At 48.6% G+C, this 23,931-nt stretch overlaps 1 protein-coding gene across 8 annotated transcripts in view; it reads left to right on the forward strand.

Moving 5' to 3' along the window:
• Positions 1 to 23,931, forward strand: part of LOC119161481 (uncharacterized) — a 192,759-nt gene that overhangs the window by 19,096 nt on the left and 149,732 nt on the right. For 3 of the 8 annotated variants that reach the window (XM_037413976.2, XM_075879209.1, XM_037413974.2), the window contains exon 5: positions 17,336 to 17,478. The exons of 3 other annotated variants lie outside the window; for them this stretch is intronic. In XM_037413976.2, coding sequence (XP_037269873.1) covers positions 17,336 to 17,478 — 143 coding nt within the window. Of the gene's footprint in view, positions 1 to 6,846; positions 7,123 to 7,402; positions 7,622 to 17,335; positions 17,479 to 23,931 lie in introns of those variants that run through there. 2 more of the 8 variants (XM_075879207.1, XM_075879210.1) reach the window with 2 other exon arrangements.

Genomic DNA, 23,931 nt, shown 5'->3' on the forward strand with positions numbered 1-23,931 from the left:
CGATTTCGACTCGAGAAAAGGGCCGAGAAGATCTATACCAACACAGAAGAAAGGTTCGGTTGGGATGAAGATCGGTTGAAGAAGTCCAGCCGGGGGCGCAGTAGGTCGCTTCCGACGTTGGCATTTATCGCAGTACACGTAACGGCGAACGGACCGGGCGAGACCGTGCCAAAAGAAGCGGCGACGCACGCGGTCGTACGTGCGAGATACACCCAGATGACCAGCAGTTGGTTCGTCGTGAAGCTCATGCAGCACGGTTGAACGCAGATGTTTCGGCACAACAAGAAGGAGCTCGGGGCCATCTGGCTGGCGGCTACGACGGTACAGCGTGCCATTCAGGAGGACGTACATCTGAAGCGACGTGTCGTTCGGAGCAGATTCGAGACGGTCAATAAGTTGTTGCAGAGAAGCATCATGACGTCGTTCATCACCAGTGTGAAGAAACTGGGACATTGACATGACGCTGAGGCTAGGCTCGATGTCTGGTTCGTCGGGCTGATCAACAGTGTAGCGGGATAAGCAATCGGCGTCCAGATGGAGACGTCCAGACTTATAAGCAAGGGAGTAGGAATATTCCTGTAGGCGTAATGCCCAACGACCAAGTCCTCCAGTGGGGTCCTTCAGAGAAGAAAGCCAACACAGCGTTTGATGATCTGTGATGACACGGAAAGAGCGGCCATACAAGTAAGGACGGAATTTCGAAACCGCCCAGACAAGGGCGAGACATTCCCATTCTGTTATAGAATAATTGCGTTCAGGCTTAGAAAGCAGATGGCTTGCATACGCAATTACACGGTCGTTGCCCCGCTGAATTTGCGCCAAAACTGCACCAATTCCGTGACCACTCGCGTCTGTTCGCACTTCTGTAGGAGCATCGGGGTCGAAATGTGCAAGAATAGGAGGTGTCGTTAGAGCGGTGATTATTAGCTGAGAGAAGGCGTCAGCTTGAGGAGGGCCCCAAGAAAATGGGACGTCTTGTTTGAGAAGGTCGGTGAGTGGCCGTGTGAGTGCCGCAAAGTTTTTCACGAACCGGCGAAAGTAAGAGCAGAGGCCCACAAAACTGTGAACATCATGGACAGAGCGTGGGACTGGGAAGTTTGTGACAGCACGTACTTTCGCTGGGTCTGATTGTACGCCGGCAGCGTCAACAAGGTGACCCAACACTGTAATCTGACGAAGACCGAAGTGGCACTTGGAGGAATAGAGCTGCAGGCTGGCCCATCAAAATATGGACAGGATGGTCGAAAGGTGTTCAAGGTGGGTTGCGAAGGTAGGCGAGTAGGCAAGAAAATGATCACGTCGTCCAGGTAACACAAACATGTCGACCATTTAAATCCTTGTAGGAGCGTGTCCATCATTCTCTCGAAGGTCGCTGGAGCGTTGCAGAGACCGAATGGTATGACCTAGAATTGGTAAAGACCGTCAGGGGTAATGAAGGTGGTGTTTTCTCGGTCCATGTCATCTACAGCAATTTGCCAGTAGCCAGATCGGAGGTCGAGAGATGAAAAGAAGGTGGCACCATGGAGGCAATCAAGGGCATCGTCAATGCGTGGTAGAGGGTACACGTCTTTTTTGGTAATTTTGTTGAGGTGGCGACAATCAATGCAGAAACGCCATGAGCCATCTTTCTTTTTTACTAATACCACGGGAGATGGCCAAGGGCTCGTTGATAGTTCGATTACGTTTTTCGTAAGAATTTTGGCCACTTCTTTTTGAATCACTTCTCGCTCAGACGCTGACACGCGGTACGGCCGACGATGATTGGGCACAGTGTCACCAGTGTTGATTTGGTGAGTGACAATTTTAGTCTGGCCCAAGGGACGATCGTCGGTGTTGAAAATGTCACTGTATGAGGCCAAAACTTGGCAGGGAGCGTCGGCCTGGTTAGGCGACAGCTTTGATCCAATCATGTTACGAAAAATACCATCGTCTGATCTGGGTGACCGTGAGACTGTGCTTCGATCAGGAGCAGATACAGCGACAACACTGACATCGTCCTCTGTTATGGCAGTTAGCTGGGCTAGAGACATCTGTCAGGGCAACACTTGAGGGGTGAAACCAAAGTTAAGGAGCGGAAGGAACACACAGTTATCCGCTACGGTCACAATGGTATGGGGCACAGTAACACTGCGCGTCAGCCGGACGTCAGTAATCGGCGGAACGATATAATCACCGCCAGGAGCGGAAGTGGCCGATGACAAAGACACGTACGTGATGGCTCGAGGTGGCAGGTGAACGAAAGTGGTTGGGCTCAAGCGGCTGGTGGGCTTTGCAGAGTAGTCGGCAAAGTAGGGAAGATCAAGGCTGAGGGTGCCAGACGAACAATCAATTAAGGCCGAGTGTGCCGAAAGGAAATCAAGGCCAAGTATGAGGTCATGAGGGCAGCAGGCTAGCACGGCAAAAAGGACTACGGCGTGACGATGGGCAATGCTGACACGAGCAGTGCACATTCCGATTACCGGTACAGTACCGCCATCGGCAACACGTATTGCCTGCGTCGTGGACGGCGTCATAATCTTTTGTAAGCGGCGGCGTAGAGACGCGCTCATAATAGACAGGTGCGCACCTGTGTCAATAAGGGCGTTCACAGGAACATCGTCGACTTGTACTTCAAGCAGGTTGTGGTGCGTGGGAAGCGTCAGTAGAGGATTTTCGGCCGTCATTGGTATTGCAGCTTCACCTCTATAAGCTGCAATATCTAGTTTTCCTGCTGCGGTCGTCCAGAGAAGCTCGGCGAGGAAAAGCGCCGAGGTGGCGGAGAGCGGGATTGGCGATGTAGCGGCAACGGGGAGTGAGAGCTGCGACGACCGGACGAAGGGGTGTCAGTGTAGCGGCGACTGGGCATAGGGGCGTCAGTGGAAGGCTCGTAAGATGATGACGGATAGAAATTGAAGGGTGCGGCGACTGAACGTCGAGGGGTCGTCGGATGCATGAGCGCCGAGGTAGAGAAAGTCTGACGTGGTTGGTTTGACCAACGGCCGTGGCAATAGCGAGAAACGTGCCTAGGCTGGTGGCAGGAAAAACAAATAGGCCGGTCGTCGGGTGTTCGCCATTCTGAAGGGTTATGGAAGGGCATTGTTGGAGGTGAACGGCGAGCGTTTCCTGGGGAGTAAGACGGGACTTCAGGGCGAGTCAAGGGGCATGCTGATGGAAGGCCGAGGTTCGCAAACTCCTGACTCATCACAGTTTTTATTCACGCCTTTGACGACTGCTGTTGGTCAGAGGCGAGCGTTGCGAAAACGAGTGGCTGAAGAGGAGCCGAACAGGCGGCTTCGATTTCCCGACAAACAATGCGTGTGACGTTGTCATACGTGGGGGACTGGTGGGCGGCTTCACACGATGAGGTTGCGGCCGTGTTGGGCAGCCGGGTGAATCGCTGAGTAATACGGTGGCTCTTGGCTTCTTTAAACCGCCGGCACTCTTTAATGATGACGTCGACAGTGGCAACGTTGTTGTAAACTAGAAGATTAAAGGCATCGTCTGCTATGCCTTTCAGCACATGAGGCACTTTCTCAGACTGCACTCAAGGGCAGTGCAGGAGCAAATAACCAGACCACTGATACACCAGAAGAGAGGCATGCTAGGTCTAATCACGTAGAGCCAATTTCTCCCCTATCGGTGAACACCTTAAGGGCCCCTCACTAGGTTTGAGCATTTCGAGCTGACAAGCGTAATAGTGTACTGTGCACTCCGGATCATTCCTGTTAAGATTTGAAAAATTACATGTCGCGGAAAAGCGCTCAATTTCTAATGAATGTCACTTGCCCTTCTCACGGGCGTGTGCCCCAAGATGCAGGGAGTGACGTACAGCAAGAAATGGTCCTGTTTTTACGTCGCTCCTTTACGTTGACATTGGTGGACTGACGTCGCATACTGTATGCTCTTCATCAGAACTTCATTAAATGCTAGCTGTATCTATAAAAACAGACGAAAAATGTTCCGTATCCTGAGTATATCTAGCATTTTAAACAGTACCTCATTAAAAGTGTTGCACATGACATTATTCTTCTTGGCATATGCAATTTGTGTGTTCTATTGTGTAGCATGAATGAGAACTTTGATTTGGGCTAGCTGCTTGATATCATTTTGAAAGGGAAGTGCAAAGACAAAAGAAAAAGAAAACAGCACTCTTTGTCTCTGTCTTTCTTTTTCCTCAGTCTTTGCACTGCCCTTTCAAAATCATTATAATGAATGAACGCTGAGAAAAATAATAAAATGTGCAAATGGAATCTCAGCTTGTTATTATTTTTATTTTGTTTTGAATAGCCTCGAGATCCTATTCACTAATTGGCCCTCGTTTAGCATCCGCCTCGGTGGAGCAGTCGCTATAGGGTGCTCCGCTGCTGACCGGAATGCCGCAAGTTCGATTGTGGCCGCGGCGGTCACATCTAGATGGATATGAAAAAAGTAGATGCCCGTGTACTGTCAGGGCACATTAAAGAACGCCAGTTGGTCAAAATTTGCGGAGACCTCCACAATGGCGTCCCTAGTATTCCTATCATGTTTTTTTTTACGTAAAACCGCACATACTACTACTACTACTACTACTACTACTACTACTACTACTACTACTACTATCCCATTTCGCTTGCGTTCGTCTTCTCGTCGTTCCTGCATTGTGCCTTTGGCAACCTTGGCAACGTTTAGCTTGTGTTTGTTGCGTCGTCTCTGACCGCACTTTCAGCGGAACGACGTGGCGTATCGCGGTCACAATACATGATCCTTGCCAGCGTCTCCTAAAGTACACGCACTGAGTGATCCATCCCACAGAAACTGGTAATACACAACAGGGAGCATCGAATTGACACAACATTGATGGCGTACGTGCACGAGTAGGCTGGGGCACGTCATGCACGCGTGATCTTGCTTATGCATGTTGTTCTTGGTACGTATGTGTCATGTGATTCTCCAACCTCGATACCGAAGAAAACGGGGAAGGAATAAGGCTCACGATGGCTACTGGGGATGAGAGGCAAGTAATTCAAGCTTGCTTTTTCGTATCATGCTTTGGTGGCTTGTAGCGAACCAATTTAAAAAATCACCATGGTGGAACGCTTTTAATTGGGCACGCAAGAACGACTAGTGTCTAACTACAATTTATTATGTCACCTGGAGAGAGACACTTAACATGTAAATTACAAACAAAACAAAAGCGTGTGCATCACATTTTTTACCTGAAGGCGCTGCAGCAGATGAGTAACAATGTCAAAGAAAACAAGTCGTCATTGACAGAACACACTTTGTTCTCTTTATAAGCCATTTCATTCTGTCATGAAACTAACAAAAAACAAATTATTAGAAAAATATATCTGATACGACATTCTAAAATTTTATTTACCATGGCGCAAAGAGGATTGTCTAGGTACATTCATTTTCGAATGTGAGTTTAGCATGAAATGCTTGACATAGCTCTAACCACAGTTCAATTCGATGCGATGATAGTAATTCTCATCCTAGTTAATATTTTATATTGTTACAGCTGTTATTTTTAAGTAATAGCTGAGGACAAACCTTGAAGCGCTGTTCTGTATTTTTTCATGTTTGTCCCTTGAAGATATGACAAGGGATCTCATACGGAACAAGCATATATATGCATACGGTGAATGTACGCTAAATACACCGTTGATTGTAAACATGCCGGCGCCTGTCTCAGGCTTCACGATAAAAAGTATAACGATTTGGCCAACTTCGCCATGACTGAATCAACAAGAGCATTCCATGAGTGGTCCTCCATAGTTTTTCAGTCGTTCTCCAGCTACCCGCAGCTGCCCAGAAAAACCTGCTCTTCCTTTCCCACTGCAAAACCCAGGTTTTTAGGGTGGTTCTTCAGTTCCTTCAGGACACTGGACAGTTATTTGTAGAAGGTGGTCGCCACGTGCTCGGCCACAGATGTCACCTTTATTTTCTTACCCAATATTTAATTCCCTCTCCTCCTTCCCCTGCAGACGCTGAGACGTTCTTCCACTTACGGCTGCGGCGTCTCTCATAATCATATGGTGGTTTTGGGACGTTAAACCCCACATATCAATCACTTAGGGCTGCAGAAATAGCGTCTTTTGCACTCCTCATGCTCCTCCTACAATCGCTCGTAGCATGCCAGCTTTGTCTTCGTTGAACCTGATAGTGTTTGGAAATATCGATGCTGCCATTTTTACATAAATAATGGTTTCACACCACACTCAAAAACGAAATTTGGGCTTGAATAGCGCTCATATATGCGCTCATTTGGAAAATGGGTATTTATAGGCATTTATAGGCATTTAGGCACAAACACCCAAAATAGGCATTTATAGGCACTATAAAAACACCATAAATGCCCTTCTTAACCTCTAATTCATGCTCATATGTCAAAATGGCACGATAGGAGCGTAAGGAACAAAATAGGCATTTGCCTATAATCCGGTGTCTATCACTGGTGTCTGTGGGCATATTCCATCCTATATTACAGTTTTCTGACCGGAACCGGCTGTCCCTCTATTTCGCTTTTTTTTATGAAACCCATTTATGGCAATTATCAGTTATAACTATGGAATTTTCGTGGCACTTGAGTATTGTTATAAGTGGGTTCGAGTACTCATGATAACAATGTGAAAGTTGTGGGGTCTCGGAATGAAGCACCACACTCTCGGAGCGAATGAAAATGCCAGATGCAGCTGGATCAAACCAAACAAACATACATTTATTCGATTAAATTTAAACGACGATATCACCAGCCGAATCTAAATACATCAGTTGTGATCAACACTCCAAAACAACTGTTGTTATGCCACAGGCATGATCCTTGTTCGGGAGCGCTTCTCATGAGATCAAGCGCTGTTTCGGCAAACTCCCCTTCCCCCCTCCCAGTGCCACTTTCCACGCAGATGGCGGCGGGTCACCATGCAGTTCTGGGTAAAAGCATCACCTCCTCCGCCGAGCCGCCGTACAGTTCTGGGGAAAGTTGCGTCTCCTCCGCCGAGCCCCGGAAACTGGTCTGAGAGAAAAAAACCAAAAACTCTATTTAGGGCCGTGCCGGCTCGATGTTTGGGGATTTTCGCCCCAGCTGACTTCATCGTGCTAGCTGGCTTTGTACAAACTATAACCTGTTATAGTAAACGTTCTTACCTGTTGGTGTTTTCACAACGATTGCCTCCATATTCCGCCTCTGGGCAAAGGCTTCAGCAAAGTCTATTCGACTGCTCGTCGCTCTTGGCTACCGCTATTATCGCAACACAGCGGAAATCCAAACAGTGTTTGCATTGGTGGGATGCCATCAAACCCGAATTCGTAACAGTGGTGGCAGTGGTGGGATGCCATCAAACCCACATTCGTAACACTGATTGGCAGCTTTGGGATACGCTAACCCTGTCCTCAACATTTTGCTGCTCTGGGACCTGCTACCCCTATCTCAACGACTGAAAAGTTGGATTGGATGCCTGGAAGCCTGAGGACGACTACCCTGATATCAGCATTTGGATATGCTGGAATACACTACCCCAGTCAACAACGTATCACTGCTGTGGAACCCGCCACCCCGATCTCAACGGTTCGGAGTTGGAGCGAATTCCTGCAGGCTCGAGGACACCCACGACACTGTTCGACAGCAGCCAGGAGTTGGACCATCGTCGGCTACTTTAGTTGGGTGAGTGCACAACATTTACTGTTCATTTCTCCAGACCTCTCTAGCACAAACAGATGTTAGGAGTGTTTTGTGTTTTTTGTTGGCTATAATTTAATATTCACGTACTTTAAACCATGAGATTGGTTTTAGAGTACAGTGAATATCAGTAGTACAGCATCATGATGAACGAGATAGCGATGGAGCGGTACCTTGTGCAGGACCTCCTTGAAATTTGTGGAGCCATGGGGATTTCCGCCGGGTCCGCTAAAACAAGGAAAGCGATTCTCGAGGTGATGCGGGCAGAGAATGTGACGGCCGAGGAAGCTGAGGAGTTTTGGGAGCTCATTTGTGAGCAAAAGCAAAAGGCCGAAGAACGAGAGGCCGAGAAACATTGCGAAGAGCGAGAGGCTAAAAGTCGCAGACAGTGTGAGGCTGAGGAGAGTCGCGAAAAGCGAAACGCCGAGAAACATCATGAAGAGTTCGAAGCTGAAAGACGCGAACAATGGGAGGCGGAGGAGAGTCGCAAAAGGAGAGAGCATGCACTCAAAATGAGGGAGCTTGATTGTCAAATTCAAGCACTTAAGTGGCAGCAAGCAAAACGCCAGCTCCACAACTTTCCGATAGGCGCGAACATCGTCCATTTTCTCGGTTATTTTGAAGTTGTCTGCTCTAATGTTGGTGTTAGCCATGACCTTTGGGTGGAGAGGCTCGTCACGTTTTTGCCGCGCAAAATTGCTCACATTTTGCATTGCTTACCCTCCGAGGAAGCAGGAGACTTTAGTCATGCTAGATATGCTTTGATAATATATATATATTTTTAAAGTCCTGCTGACTGGGAAAGTCGGAGTGATAGAGACAGCGCTGAAGCGCGTCGTAAGGCCCTAGAGGTAGATGCCCGCCGAAAAGAGTGAGAGGATAAGGTGCGTCGTAGAGCACTGGAGGACGACGTGCGCCGTAAAGCGATGGAGGCCTGTCATGTAGTGCTTCAGAATGAGGCTCGCTGAAAAGCGTTAGATGAAAAGGAGAAACGGAAAGCGCAAGAGGCTGGGGAGAAAGTGGGACGCTGTGGAAAGTCGCGAGGCATCTGACGTTGAGGCCCCTCACAAGGTGGAAGACGCCGAAGTGCGTCAGACAGAGCCAGACGCTGAGGTGTATTGCAAGGAGTTAGGGGCCGAGGCCCATCACATAGCTAAGGACGCCGAGGTGCATCATAAGGCACTGGAGATGGAGCCGCTTCGCAGCACACATGATCATGATGAATCGCGTCAAAAAGAGCTTGACAACAAGTCGCTTTGCAAGGCGCTAGAGGTTGACACCTCTCGACGAGAGATTGAGGGCAAAGCGCTTGAGCAGGATGTGCGACGTAAAGCACTACAGAATAAAGCTTGTGAAAGAGAGCATGAGGCCTACCTTAAAGGCCAGAAAACAAGAGCTATTTGTGACAGTGATAGACCCTCACCGATAGAGAGTACTCTAGGCGAGTGTGTTAGCTTTAAAGTCATCGGGACTCCCGTTCTGTCACAGGCAGAGACAGCTAGCAACGGGCCCGAGGAAACACTAGCTAACGAATCTGGTGCTTTGACTCCACACAAAGAAGGCAGCACACTTGGGAGTGTGTCGAGGCTGCCAGTATTGCGAGAAGTCCCGACAGAAAGAGGTGTCTGCGTAAGCGTAACGCGGTAAAGACGACGGGTGCCAAGCGCGCTAAAGCCGCTGTCAAGTTTCGTGACGTCATCCATTGAGACGCCAGGTTCAGGGCTTGGCGTAGGATCGCGAAAGGGCCCTGTGGGAAATGTTTGAAGCTCAGACCATTACTGAGATCAAGATTAGGCAGGAAGCGCATAAAAAAATGAATTTCAGGGAAATTCGGACGCCGAGATTATTGCCTGGTCTCATCCTTTTCACTGCCGCGTAGAGGCAACCATGAAGAAAAGCATTGCTTACGCCTGAGCCGTAACACAGGCTGTTGTTACCCATTGTAGTGAAAGGGTCACAGGTCGAATGGGTGGGGTAAAGGACGTAGAGCGAATGCTCCCTTGTTCGAGTTAAGCGGCTGTACGTCGGAAGTTGCTGCTACCAAGTTCGGCAAACACTTTTGTTCGTTGGGCTTTCGTCAAGACCGGATCTCTCGAAAGGTATGGGGTGCACGACTCCCCAGAGTTCGTCTGAGAGGGGCCCGTCCTGTCATTACTAAGCATGGATCCTGTATTCAGCTTTGGGAATTATTTGTCTAGTTTTGTCATCTGTTGACGAGCAAAGAATGCATCTCAGTTTTTGTAAGTTTTACTTTTCTTGTCATCGGAGAAGCAGACATGATATGTTTGTTTGATCAATTTTGTTTTCATAATATTTTGAAAGCTTTATTACAACAGGGAAGGCTGAGTAAAAGCCCCTGTTTAAAATACCTTCTGTGTTTTGTATTACGTGTTATGTGCGTCAGTGAAGGTTAACTTTTCACTTCGTTTTGTATAGCGCGCACAATTTTGATTTTTAGTGTTATTTTCTTACTATTCAAGCGTGTTTTATCTTGTTGGGATGCTCATTTGCTGAGCGCCTTGAGCGAGAGCTTATGGAAGGACTTCGTTATGTTTAACGGTCTGATGCTTGCAGGTGACACTAATCTATAAGATTCAGAAGTGCTTGTTGTACTAAATTGTAGTTTCGGGGCCAGCTTGAGCTATCATCAGCAGCTTCGATCGTCCCCAATTTGCGTGGGTCACAATCGAGAATCGCTAGCAGAAATGAAGTTTGTTTGGTTTAGCAGTGTCATGCACTGACACTTAGCTAAAGGTGTGTTCGCATTGTGTATTTCTCCTGAGATACGTTGCTCGTGATGCTATTTTTTGAGCTCAGCCTAACATTGAGGAAATATTTTCGTTTCTGCTGGTCTGGGGATTTGATCAGAATTTGGAGGGTGCTTGCTTTGGCCAGAGTGGTTTGCCTTTGTGCTCGACTACGTCGTTCCAGTGATCCCCTGTACAGCTGTGAAAGTCACCAAGGGTGGAGAGAATGGAGCGGCTACAGTTCTCAACGGTCAATCAGCATCCCATCTTCCAAGCCGTGCTAGACGGCTCAAAACTCCCGATGCATTGTCTGGCGGCGAGGGTGCTGTTATGCCACAGGCATGGTCCTCGTTCGGGAGCGCTTCCTCTCACGTGATTGAGCACTGTTCCAGCGAACTCCCCCCCCCCCCCCACATGATGATGATGGTGATAATAAACGCTCGCCAGCACAGGGCCACCTACCACTCTGTAGTTGTGAACACGAAACGTGGCCTACGCCTGAAACATGTGCATCCTGAGGCAAAAACGACTTTACAGGGGGTGTTAGCACTTCCACATCTCCCCAGCCTTAATTCAAACTATATGCCGGAAAAAAAAAGAAATCAGCTACACAAGCTCTAGCGAAAGATGACAACACATTTTCCAAAAAAATGTCTGTGCACCACAACACCTCTGCCGACCAACACTGCTGCACTGTTCGACTCGATTTCACGTCAGTAGTGGTCGTCCCACAACAGCAACGGCGCGACTGACAGCTCCTCGCGCCGACACGTCTTTTGGTTGCGACCAGCACTCACGAGGGCGCCGTACTACAGGCAGTTTCACAGGTCCCAGGCATGTCCATCGCCTGACTTACGGTCAAATTTCTTGCCAACAACGAAGACAATATGCAGATGACATCCAGCCGTGGGTTACATCACTCCTGCTGCATACACTCTTAATACTCAACAAAACACTACAATACGACAAAGGAGCTTCAGGCGCAATGCCCCTGTGGTACAATGGTTGGTACGGCTAGCAAATTTATCACTGGCGACCGATACGCCTAGCTAAAATACAACAAAGGTTGTGTGCATCGCAAAATAAAAAAATAAAATGAGAGAAACAGAGTGCTCACCTCAATGCCATGATCCACCTAGTAGTGCCATGCGTGACAGGTGGCTGCACAGAGCCTTAGGCCTAATGAGTCGCTTGACAACAACCAGCATCCACCCAGCACCCAGCCTAGGCGCAGAAGAGGCAGCCGCAAGGAGACATCCTAATGTAAGGTGGCCCTACTTGCTCACCGCACATAGCAGCTTACCGAGCAATCGGCGTCCACTGTCCCTGAGGGTGTCACGACGCCCCGGGGTAGAGCTTCAAGACAAGATAGCAATGACGCCCGACTCTTTGAGCCAAAAAAATAGACAAAGGTACAGTCAAGCCCGCTTATAACGAACCTGAGCCTGACGCGGCTTCCGTTTGCTGTATCTCGAAGCTCATAGTAAATGAAACACAGCATTTAAAAACATTGGGAGTGAAAACACAAAATTTTTTCCTGTTCAGAAGCTTCAGGCTCGGCATCGGGCCCGACATCGATGAAGTCAGTTTCGCGCGCATGTAGCCGTCACCGCCGCCCACGAAATATTCATCTCCACAGCTGAATACCGAGACGCCCGAAGCGGCAAGTTGGCTGCCAGGTGGTAAACGGCTATCAGCAAGCCCTCGGCAACGCGGCACCTAATGCGCGGATTACACCCAAGCCGCCAAGCGGTCACACTTTCGACGTTTTGTTGAGCGGCAGGAAAAAGCATGCAAGGCCTCCCGTCTGCCATCCTGACCACACACGCACACCGAGAGCGAGCAAGACGCGCACACGCAACACACATGCCAGAACGGGTGGTACAGCTCCGGGCCCGTTTCTCGTCAGAAAACAAAACTTCTGAATTCGAGTCAGCGTGGCTGGCGTTGCGAAGCGGTGGGAAGTGATTTTTAAATGAAAAGAAGATAAAAGTGAGCCCCGTAACTGTCTCTCAGGGGGAGGACACCTCAACAGTAGCTTACGAAAGAGGGGGGTAAGGAGGGATTAAAAAAGATAGGAATTAAAGGTATAGAGATAGAGAGAGGAGCAGGAGGAGAGAGAGGCACAGGGACAGCCACATACGGAAAGGAGAAGATAGGAAAATGGAAACGGTTACAGAAGTCCGAGGACGGGCACCACTCAGCGAGAGCTCTTGTCGGCGTCAGTAGATGGCGTAGGGCGAGCCAGTCGGCCAGAGCTGCGCTGTCATCAGAAATCGCAAGCTTACGAGTGGATTTCGGGGTCAGAGAGGAGTCAGGTCGTGTCAAGAGAGGAGAGTTTGCGAGAAAAGGGCAAGGAGTTGCGATAGAGCGAAGAGAGGGGAGGATACGGCGGGAAAGCGACCTTGAAAATCTAAACACACGGGATGAAGGTAGGTAGGGCAGCTTGCTTGAAAGGTCCGCAAAACGCATAACTCGCACGTAGGGCAAAGCACAGTGCTCTGCTCTGGCTGGAAGCGACAGGGAAGCAAGTTGAACTTCCAAGCTGAGCAGGCGTGTCTTCGCGCGCTCCACCAGCTCGGCAGATTTTCCTTGATCACGCAGCGATATGGGTTCACCCCATCGAGGAAGAAGGGCAAGAAGAAGGCCCCGTCTTCAACCGCAAGCAGCTACCAGTCCGAGCTGCTGGACGACGATTCATGCTCCACAGTCTTCACGATAGAGAAGCTGCGTGGAGACTCGTCTATGCCCACGACAGAGACTGACGAACTTCGCCGCCAGCGCCGCGAGCTCTGTATCTAGGACCTACTTGACATGGACCTGATGATGCAGGATCAGGAGAATAAGCGACAACAGCTGCTTCAAGAGCAACAGCCAGTGGCCTCCATCGGCAGGTGGACGGAGAAAAAGATGTACGAGGTTTTCCTGGAATTCGAACCTCCGACACCTGCCCCGAACACTGTGACAGCAGCCGCAACCACTCACGACCACATGGATGTTGCGGCCACCACAAGCTCTGCTGCCGATGAATCCGCTTCGTCCGCACTGCCTAGCAGCTCAGATGAGGACATGGACACATCGACTTCCACGCGGAAGCGAGCTTTGACGATGACGTGCGGGAGGGCCCGCGAAAGCAGGTTCAAGCCACCACCACACCGACGCGCACACCGGTTGGCCCTGGCTCCTCCCAGGAGAAATTGGCGCCTCTCATTGGTTCATGCTCTCCACCAACTGCGGCACAGCGCATCTCCGATAGCGAGGAAGTCACTTCGGCAGCTGCTGTTCTCATTGTTGGCACGCCTGCCTGCGGAAAGAAGAAGCAAGGAAATCTGAACAAGTGCCGGCTGTCCCGAGATCACCGGTCTAGCTCGTCCGAGGCCCCACCAGCTCGGAGGCGGCGGAACACCTTGATTGCTATGCCGTGCCTTCGCCCGAGCCCTCCGCCTGCCGAGGAAGACTATCATCAGATGGTCATTTCGTAGGCAGCCCGGCGGCGAGCAAGGGCACTGGAGGCCGCAGCGATTGCAACAGATCCAGCAGTGGCGGGGACAGTACTCTTCTGTTTCTTCATCTCTGGCGGCTCGTTCACGGGATCGCTGTGCCTGATACTCACGGCGGCACTCGCTAAGTGGCCCGGTGTGATGGCGGTGCACGTTAACCACCGCTGAAACATCGTGGCTGCAGACACCAGCGTGCATGCCTGAGCTCCTGTCCATCAAAGAGATTAGCGGCGTTCTCGTCATTTCCAGGGAGCTTGTGGATCGTCGCAGCAGCATCGGCATCCTCCATGACATGCACGACGACCTCACCGACTCCGAGCTGTCTGCGGGACTCGGGTCGCCTGTTCTGGTCCTGGCTGCAAGCAAGGAGGGGCAGACGGGGAGGTGAGCAGCCAGCAGCCGACCACCGGACCGGGTCACTTTCTGCGGTCTGCAGCTGCGGGTGCGGCACGCCAGGCTGCGTCCCCAACATGGCTGGCAATGTGGGCACTTCGGAAATGTGTCCGAGGCATGCTCGCGTGCCGGCGCCTGCACCAGATGCGGCCGCCAACACCCGGGCGCCGATACTTGCCGTCCCCACTGCGCCAACTGTGGAGGGGGGCATCCAGCCGACACGCCGACCTGTCCTTGCTGGCAGGAGGAGCGGAAGGTGGCCACGCTGCTGGCCACGGCACCAATGCCGCGCTCGAGATCGGCGGTCAAGGCCGCAGAACGCGAAAAGTACCGAGAGGTTCGCTCCTATGCTGCTGCGATCAAGGCCAACCTTCCCGATAGCTCCACCAAAGATCCTGGCTTGCAGTGCCCAACTTTAGCGCCGCGCCACTCCTCCCTGCCACCGGTGAGTTCGTCCGCTATGAGCCCATCGCCTGCCCCACCTGCCGAGCCTGCCGAGGACCTGTGGGACGTCCTCATCGCCTTCCTGCTTGCTGCACTGCCCGCGGGCAGAGATGCGCTACCCGCGGACCACCCGTAGCGCGCTGTGTACCTTGCAGCACTCAGCGGACAGCCTGGAACTACTCAGCTCAACTAAGAGCCCTGCTGCTGGGGCAGGAATGCCCCGCTACCATTGAGACCCTCCACAAAACTCTCGTTCACTACCGGCTGCTGTTGTTGCTATGACAGTTGCCCCTTCCTACTGACTTACTGCTCCTATTCCTATCTTCCACTTTGTCCCTCTTTATTCCCCTTCCCCATCTCCCCTACAAGACGCTGCGCCGTGCTCCCTCAAGGGCTGCAGAAATTAGGCGTCTTTCCCTCATCCAACCACAACCACCACCACCACCACCACCACCACTCGCACGTAAAATTCGCGTGCAAAGGTCTAAGCACGGCCGCCTAGATCGATGCGCTCGGTGGTGTTCGAAGAATCAGCGGCTGTGGTCAAAGAATCGTTTTGTTGTGCTTGCGGGTTTGCATGGCTTCATTGATTTCGATGTTTCGTGATTCGACCTGGGCAAATTGACAGCCGTTTTTATGCTTCTGCACACGTGCGGATGGCATGCTGAGCTGAGTGCGAAGTGAGGGAGAACAGGTCCTAAACATGAGAAGAATCGCGAATTATCAGAGTGGGTGTGGTAGCGTTAGTCGTGCTTGTACTAGAAGAATACGAGAAGACAAGACGCAGGCGATGTTGGCGAATGGTCTGGTCACTCTAGGCCGGCGACGTCAACGACAGTACCAGCGATAAAAAACAGGAGAGATTGCTGACCGGTCTTCGAAAAATAGGTGGCAGTGTGGAAACACGGGTTGCGTATGGCGATGCGGGGTGCTCAGAGTTGTGAGGGAACAAAGGATGGAAGGGTGCGTAACAAAAAGTGGTTGGGGAGAGCCCGAGGCAGGGTCGGTAACACATTTATTCAATTACTTTTACAACGATGGTATCATCAGTCAAATTAATACATTAATTGCTATCAACACGCTAAAACAAACATACACAATATTCAATATTCCACAACACTCAACAACATAACAAACACAAGGCAGCGTTGCGAACGCTCGACTCGCCACGAGGCCTCACAAGGGACAACCCGCGGGGCCGTCCTCATGGGCCCACTGCGAGAGACGACAGTTCACTACAACCGCCACACGCCAAAAAGGAGCGCTCATTCATGTGCTGCCACCCAGGCTTGCCGCCAGGTGGCACTGCCGAAACTACTGCGCTCATGGAGTTTTCTAAATTGACTAGAGGGGGCTCTGACACTGCGATCGTTCAGTGACCATGGGAATTATGGGTATGACATGGATTTGCCTAGTATTCATGCTTGCAGGTGGCAAACGCACTTGTGGCTTCATTTATTTTTGTGTTTTGGTTTTGGTTCGAATGAAAGAAGAAACCGTTTTCCACTTCATGACCCGATTTTAAGCGGTAAGTCTAAAAGACAAAGGGGGTGAAGCGTAACTGCCGAACATTTGCCGATTGTTGTTTCGTGTCAAAGCAGCATCCAGGAGCCATGCAAAGCCAGGAGGAACATAATGTACGAAGACTAGGCAAATCCATCTGCTACCTATAATTCCCATGCTCGGTGAAGTGCCATGTGTTGCAGGTCCCATAGGCACTATCGCCAGAGTTCCCTCTAGTGTATATATGCGAAACCATATGAACCCGCTCACCATGATGACTATGGTGGTAATAAACACTTGCGAGCACAATGCCACCTACTGCTCAATAGTTGTGAACCCGAAATGTGGCCTATGCGCGAAACACATGCGCCACGAGGTGCAAATAAGTTTACAGGGGGTGTTAGAATCTCTACCACCGAGTCACTAAACTGCTGCGTTCAGATACTATTTGATACGCCTCATGTTCGGGACAATGCCAAGTGCACGTTACGATGTGCTTTAATGAGTTGCGGCACCCACATTGAAATGATTCTGGTGAACCAAGCATATGACAGTACATAGCATTCTCAAAATTTCCATTCAATGACCTTATCAAAGGGCTTATGCAGTCGAGCAAGACAAAATTTTCTTGTACATCGTGATTGGCACACTTACAAGCAGATAACCTTTTCTAACATAACAGGGCCAACTCCCCTTTCAGGATATGCATCACATATGCACGCATGCAAACACAACGTGGCTGGGAGATGACACAGAGAGCAATCCACACTAGGTGCACTTCAGCCAATAGCTGCTCGGCGCAACTATGCTTGATCTCTTGGCCAGTAGGTAGGTCATCACTCCAAATTGTGATGCCACAATTTGGAGTGATGCTTTCTCTGAATTATTTATGCAACTTTTATTATCTTTCCTGGCTAGCTGTTACCAATGGTAACAAAGTGGTGTGTCACTGATGAAGTGTAAAAGGAATAGCATCAGAAAAAGCATCACTACAAAATTGAGTTTCTATAGTTTAAAGGGCTATGTTGTATTCAATATAAGTGATTTACATAGTATTTTGCCAGGGCAAGCTGTTTAGTATGCTCACAGCTCTTTTCTTTTTTCATATTTAGACAGCAAGAGTTCTGCTGCAATTGAACTGACCATCTTGGAAGCACCATCTATTGATTCTTCTGATATACCAACTGTTCTCGTTCAACCACCATCATCAACACCATCAATAAGTGCTTCAAAAGACGAGCAAATATTAGAAGCTGTAAGTATTGTGTCTTGAATGGTACATAGCTTTAATGAATTTGCTTTATCATCTAACAAAATATATGTTAAGTTGGAAGCGACAGTTTACAGAGCTCAGCTACCACATTTCTTTTTTAATTGGTCTATGCAGTTGTCGCTGGCACACACATACTTCAATGCTTAAATGTTTAAACTTCCCCCTTAGTATGGAATGTGGGATACTACTTGTGTGGCCTTCAATGTCATCATCTGTAATAATTCCTGCATGACTTAAGACATATAGCTTTCTTTTACATTGAACTAATTGGGGTGACACATAATGGTGTTGTGAGCACATGTATAGTACCTTGATAATATATTTGTCATGGCAGCAACCTTTGAGTTTTGTAAAAGCTATGTTAAGGGGGGTGCGGCAATGGGTACGGTCAATTTGGTCAAAATTTTCGAATTTTGCATTATTCTTTTTTCGCGATTCTCAGACCTTCTTCTACCTCGTGGTGAAATATTATAACAAAATATGCAATACTAATTCAGAAAACAGCACTTTATCTGTGTGTTATCATCAAAAACCACCAGAAAATCTGGCTTCGAAAGGGGCCGCTGCGCTGAAAATTCCATGGCTCTCGCACGGCGGAGCGCCGCCATCTTGGTGTCATTGTAAAGAGGAGAGATCGGAGCTCAAGATAGCCACAGCGCCGTATTTCTCCAACGAAAAATAAAACCAGCAAAAGCGAGCAAAAAAAGAGCAAAAGTAGCATCGTGTTTGGCTGCAATAGTTACGTGGGGGCACATGGTGCGCTCCTGTTGGTTGTATAAGTTTTGAATGGCTTTCGCGCGCATTTGCGCGGGAGTGAGCTGCGCGTTTTGTTCACTCCGGTCTTGATTGTTGCAACCAGGCGCGTGTGTTTTGCGATGAGCCCCAAAGGAGCAAAGTACCGAATGGCTCACGCGTACGGGAAACGGCGAAAGCCATCGAATAAAAGGAGAAAGCTTGACACAGAAGCGAATGCCGCTGACCTCGCCGAGCAGGAAACGCCGGAGCATGTGGGAGATTGGGAAAGCTCGCCCGTGTGTGACCGTGACAGTGCGTGCGTATACGCTGGTTACGACCTGACCGCGGGCCGGGCTCGACGCGTCCGCGTGTGGTGTTGTGTTCACGTGTCGAGTCGACGGGTCCGCGTGCGGTGATGTGTCCACGTGCCGAGTTGAGGAGTCCGAGTGTGGCCTTGACGCGTCCACAAGCAGTGGAGACTGCGCTTCTGCGAGCAACAGAAACGTGACATTGGCAACCGCAGATGTTCGCGCATCGAGTATTAAACAGCGGATTTCGGCTCCAACTCTTACTGCTGAAGAGATTGCGTGACGAAAAGAAATGCGAGTGGACGCTTTGAATGCGTTATCTGATACCCCAGCCACGAAGAGGAAACTTCAACTAATGAATGATGGTGAAAGTGATGATAATGTTGTTCCTGGGGCATCATTTTTTGTTGCAAAGTGTGATGGACAAGGTGCTGTCCGAATTTCGCTGTCACCAGTGTGGGAGGGCCCCAGTTCATTTTCAAACTGGTCTATGCCTCGGGCTCGCAACAAAAATGGCAGTGGTATGCGACCACTGTGGGATAATAAGTAATGAGTGGTCATCCCCAAGATGTGCTGGTCCTCAGCAGATAAATCCATTTGAAATAAATGTTCGTGCAGTGAGAGCTGTGCAGTCTGTTGGCAAAAATCGAACTGCACTGAACGATATTTTTTCCCGCGTGGACATTTTGCGTAGAGGACTGCATCATAATTCATACAGGAGGCTGCACTGCAAGCATAGTCACCCTGCCACTGCATCTGCAGCGACAGCAGTGGAGGCAGCAAGCGCAGTGAAGGTGCGTCAGATATTTAGGAACCTTGGATGGGCCCCAGGGAACACTGACGTCATCTACGATGACACTTGGATGACAAGGGGCCACACAAGCCACATCGGTGTTGGCTGTGTCATCAAGTTATACTCTGGCCTTGTCTTGGACCACTGTGTGCTCTCCAACTACTGCCAAGGCTGTGCTCTTGGACCAAAGCCTCATGACAGTGAATACTTGGAGTGGTATGAAAAACTTGAACCACAGTGCCAAAAAAACACGGAGGCAAATGCAGGGCAGATGGAAACAATTGCAGCAAAGACCATGTTTCAGCGATCACTCCAAAAATATTAGCTCCGTTATACAAATATCCTTTGTAATGGCGATAGCCTCACGTATAGTGTCCTCAGTGAGGATAACGTGTATGGATTCACAGCCATACAAAAGCAAGAATGTGTGAACCATGTAAAAAAAGAGAATGGGCACGACTTTGCGCAACGTTGTTGAGAAAAACAAGAGCACGGACCGAGAGCTCAGCATGGAAGAGGCTGCCTCACACATGGCTTAATTAAAAAGCTCAGCAACTATTATGAATGAGCCATCAAAAGTAACCCAAACAATGTGCCAGCCATGGAAAAGGCCATCATGGCTACTTTTTACCATGTTACATCCACTGATTATGAGCCTCGCCATGAGCACTTCTCTACTGGAGTGAACTCGTGGTGCAAGTTTAATGCTGTGGCAGCCTCAGTGGAACCAGCACCTGCACACAAGATGCAGCTTCCTGCACATGTTCGGGCAGCACTCCTGCCTATATATGAGCGCCTTTCAGCAAGGAAACGTCTGGAAAGGTGCCAGGAAGGCAGAACTCAAAATGTCATTGAGTCTCTCAACAATGTTATTTGGTCGCTCCAATCCAAAACACTGTTTGCCTTTCTCCTAACTGTTGAGAGTTCTGTGGCAGATGCAGTTTGCCGTTTTAATGCTGGCTGTGGAAAAGCACTACAAGAGATCACACCACAACTTGGGTACACTCCAGGATCGTGCTCCCTGCGGCGCGCTGCTGAAAAGGACGCACGGCACATGAAAAAGGCGACAAAAGTGTATGAAACTGCTTTAAAGAAGCAAAAAACTGCATTAAAATCAAAACAAAATGCCTCTGTAGAGGCAAAGGACTACATCCCAGGCGGGTTTTAGGTGTTCAAAGTTAATATTTAACTCCTTTCATGAAATAAAACTTTGAGCTCCGTTTTCTCACCTTCCATTTTTTGTGCAGTTGCTGTCAGTCATCCCAGTGCTACTTCATAGCTAATGAAGATAAAATCATTCTGTTTTTCACACTTAGATCCTGAAACATTGGTGAGCACCGTAATGCTATTCATTTTTATCTGGCCGTCATAAAAGTTTTTGTAACTCTATTTTTGCAAAAGCTGTCGTTAAGAAAATATCTATAGGACATCTGAAAAATTTTTTCTGTGCTCGTGTGGACATTAAATAAACTAATAGCTTTACGGCACCCAGTGGGCCTTGCTGAATATGCTCAATCAAAAATTTTGATGAACTTTTGTCTAATTCATTGATTAATTTGGGGATGACATTGAGACTATATCAAGTGCTGTAACTCAAAAACTACAAGAGACAGCTCAAAACTGATTTCAGTTATAATATCAGCATAACAAATCACATCGGTGTGCCAAATTTCATCATTTTAGCCCCATAAATTAGAAAGATAGTTTTCATTGCCACGTCCCCCCTTAACTGAAGGTGTGCATGACAGTTGCATCTGTGAAATAAAGAAAATTTTCTACACATTAACAAAAGACAGAAATTAATCATTTATTTTTCTTTGCGCAGAGTGCTGCAATTGGGTGCACTCACTAGAAGTAACGATAAAGAGACAAAATCCAAGTTTTCATTAAAGTTATCTCAATTGGTTTTTGGTTTATAGCCCCGCCGCGGTGGTCTAGTGGCTAAGGTACTCGGCTGCTGACCCGCAGGTCGCGGGATCGAATCCCGGCTGCGGCGGCTGCATTTCAGATGGAGGCAGAAATGTTGTAGGCCCGTGTGCTCAGATTTGGGTGCACGTTAAAGAACCCCAGGTGGTCGAAATTTCCAGAGCCCTTCACTACGGTGTCTCTCATAATCATAGCGTGGTTTTGGGACGTTAAACCCCACAAATCAATCAATGGTTTTTGGTTTATAATAATTTAGAAGCTTTTTTCTTCTGAAAAGCCTGGTACAGATATGAAACATGCATGGTAATTGGACCTCCTTATGTTTGCTCAAGTAATGTTTGAACACAAAGGCGGAGTTATATTTTTTTCCTGCCTTAATTTTATGGCACTTGTACTATGCATGTGACCATATTTAATTTCATAATGGTGCATTGTAATTGTTAAATTATAAATCAATGCAGATGCAAAAAAAATTTTGGAGATCATTCTAAAAAGGAGGACTGTCTATTGATGCCAACAGAACAAATGGGAATAAGATCAGTCCAGCCGTCGTTGTGCTATGCTTTCCACAATTGAGTTAGTGGGCACCAAAAACACTTTTGAGAAAATGGGTCACAACATTTGAATGCAGTTTAATTACTGAATTGCATTGAATCTTAATACTTGGTGTCCTAATTAGAAGGTGACCTTTTGAACCTTTGCTTTTGATTTGTCAAAGGTTATGGGGTTCAGGAGCCTTTATTATTTGCCACAGTTGCTTTTCTGCAACTCTGTGGGAGTGCAAAAATACCAGTATTTTTTTTTTTCATCGTAGGATATGCTCAATGGTTGCGCCACTTTCGTGGCAGCAAAATGTGTTGCCATATAGACTAAATATATTTGTATTTGCATAACTGCAACATGCCACAAAACTGAATCCTTGTCTGGCGGTTCAGGGCTGTTTCCAGGCGTTTCCAGGTTTTTAAAGAAATATACTGCAGGTTAAGTTTTTTACCTTCTTTGCTCAGGGGTGGGAGTTCTGAGCCATTTGCACCATTTCGCACCAATATGACCTGCAGTGCCAAGCTGCGCCTAAACGGGAATTTGCGTGTGCAATGCCAAATTAAGTCTGATTTCATCATTGACCGAGCAACACGGGTGGGCTACACAGAGGACGTACCCGCGTTCATGTCAGATTAGTTCGGTCACATCGTATTTCGGTTCATGCATGAATCTTGTTAAGATGGCGTTTGTGTGCATACCTCATTTTGCGACTCTATATATGTTTTAACAGCAAAGCTGTAAGCTCGCCCCACAGCGGTGGTCTAGTGGCTAAGGTACTCGGCGGCTGACCCGCAGGTCGCGGGATCGAATCCCGGCTGCGGCGGCAGCATTTTCGATGGAGGCGGAAATTTTGTAGGCCCGTGTGCTCAGATTCGAGTGCACAATAAAGAACCCCAGGTATTTGAAATTTCCGGAGCCCTCCACTACGGCGTCTTTCATAATCATATGGTGGTTTTGGGATGTTAAACCCCACAAATCAATCAAATCAAAGCTGTTAGCTAAACCATATAAACTAAAAAATGAGTTTCACCAGTGATGCAATGACTGCAATAGCAAGAATTTGTAATGTTGTAATGGTAATGCCGCACGTGCTTCTTTCTTTTTATTTTTCCTACTGCACCATTACGCGTGTAACGCTGCCTTGTGCAAACTGTGCCAGAATGACTGGGAACAATCTAGATAATCTTTTAGATCCTTCCGATGGGATTACGCGCACAAAGCGTACATTAGAGTTTGATCTAGAACTTACACAGCCGCTACCGATATCGCTGGAATCTTCGATGGCACATGTATAAATAGCCTATGCACTTTGCTGCATGGAAGGTTATCGACGGACGATGCTCTGGTTTGCCGCTATCAGTCTATAGCATGTATTGCTTGTAGAGTGACATTTCGTTGTCCGGGTACAGGTTCGCCCACATGAAAAGTTCACTCATGAAAACAGCGGCTGCTGCCTTCACCAACATTATGACCCCGTGGCCATACCAGAGTCCTTCAATGCTTTTCTGGTCACGAAAGTGTCGCCTCAGCTTCATATGGAGCCAGCACTGGCCGCTAGGGGCGCAGCTGTGCTCGTGAGGGCATGCTGCCGTCCGCTACCGCTGCGGTAGTGTGTTGGTCTGCTTTGATTTCCAAGCTTTCTAAACTTCTGCAAAAGTCGTTTCACTTTCCCTCATTTACTTGGAACATTCAGCGTGCTTCGGTGACTGCGTGAACGCGCCGTCTGCCTTGAAATGAGCACCCGGGAGAAAAGAAACTAACAGCTCTGGACAAGCAGCTCGCGGCAGTCGCAGTCGAAAATGACAAAAATTCGGGGTTTGCCGCACCATAACGATTATATGATTTTCATACACGTCGTAGTGGGGGATTCTTGATTAATGTTTAACAGCTGGGGTTGTTTTTATATGCATGTAAATCAAAGTGCACGCCTTTTTTTTTCCGCTCTTGCGTTTCGCCTCGTCGAAATGCAGCCGTCAGGGTCGGGGGAGCGCCGCTCGTTCGTCGCAATACTGCAACTGGTCCAGCTTTTCAAAATTTGCCTGAAATCGGACACTGTACATTCGCAATAACGCACTTGCTGTGCCACATGTAAACAGAGGCGAACATACGAGTTGTTACACGTCCATTCGC

Source organism: Rhipicephalus microplus, chromosome X (genome assembly GCF_043290135.1).
Source record: "Rhipicephalus microplus isolate Deutch F79 chromosome X, USDA_Rmic, whole genome shotgun sequence".
Classification (NCBI taxonomy): domain Eukaryota; kingdom Metazoa; phylum Arthropoda; class Arachnida; order Ixodida; family Ixodidae; genus Rhipicephalus; species Rhipicephalus microplus.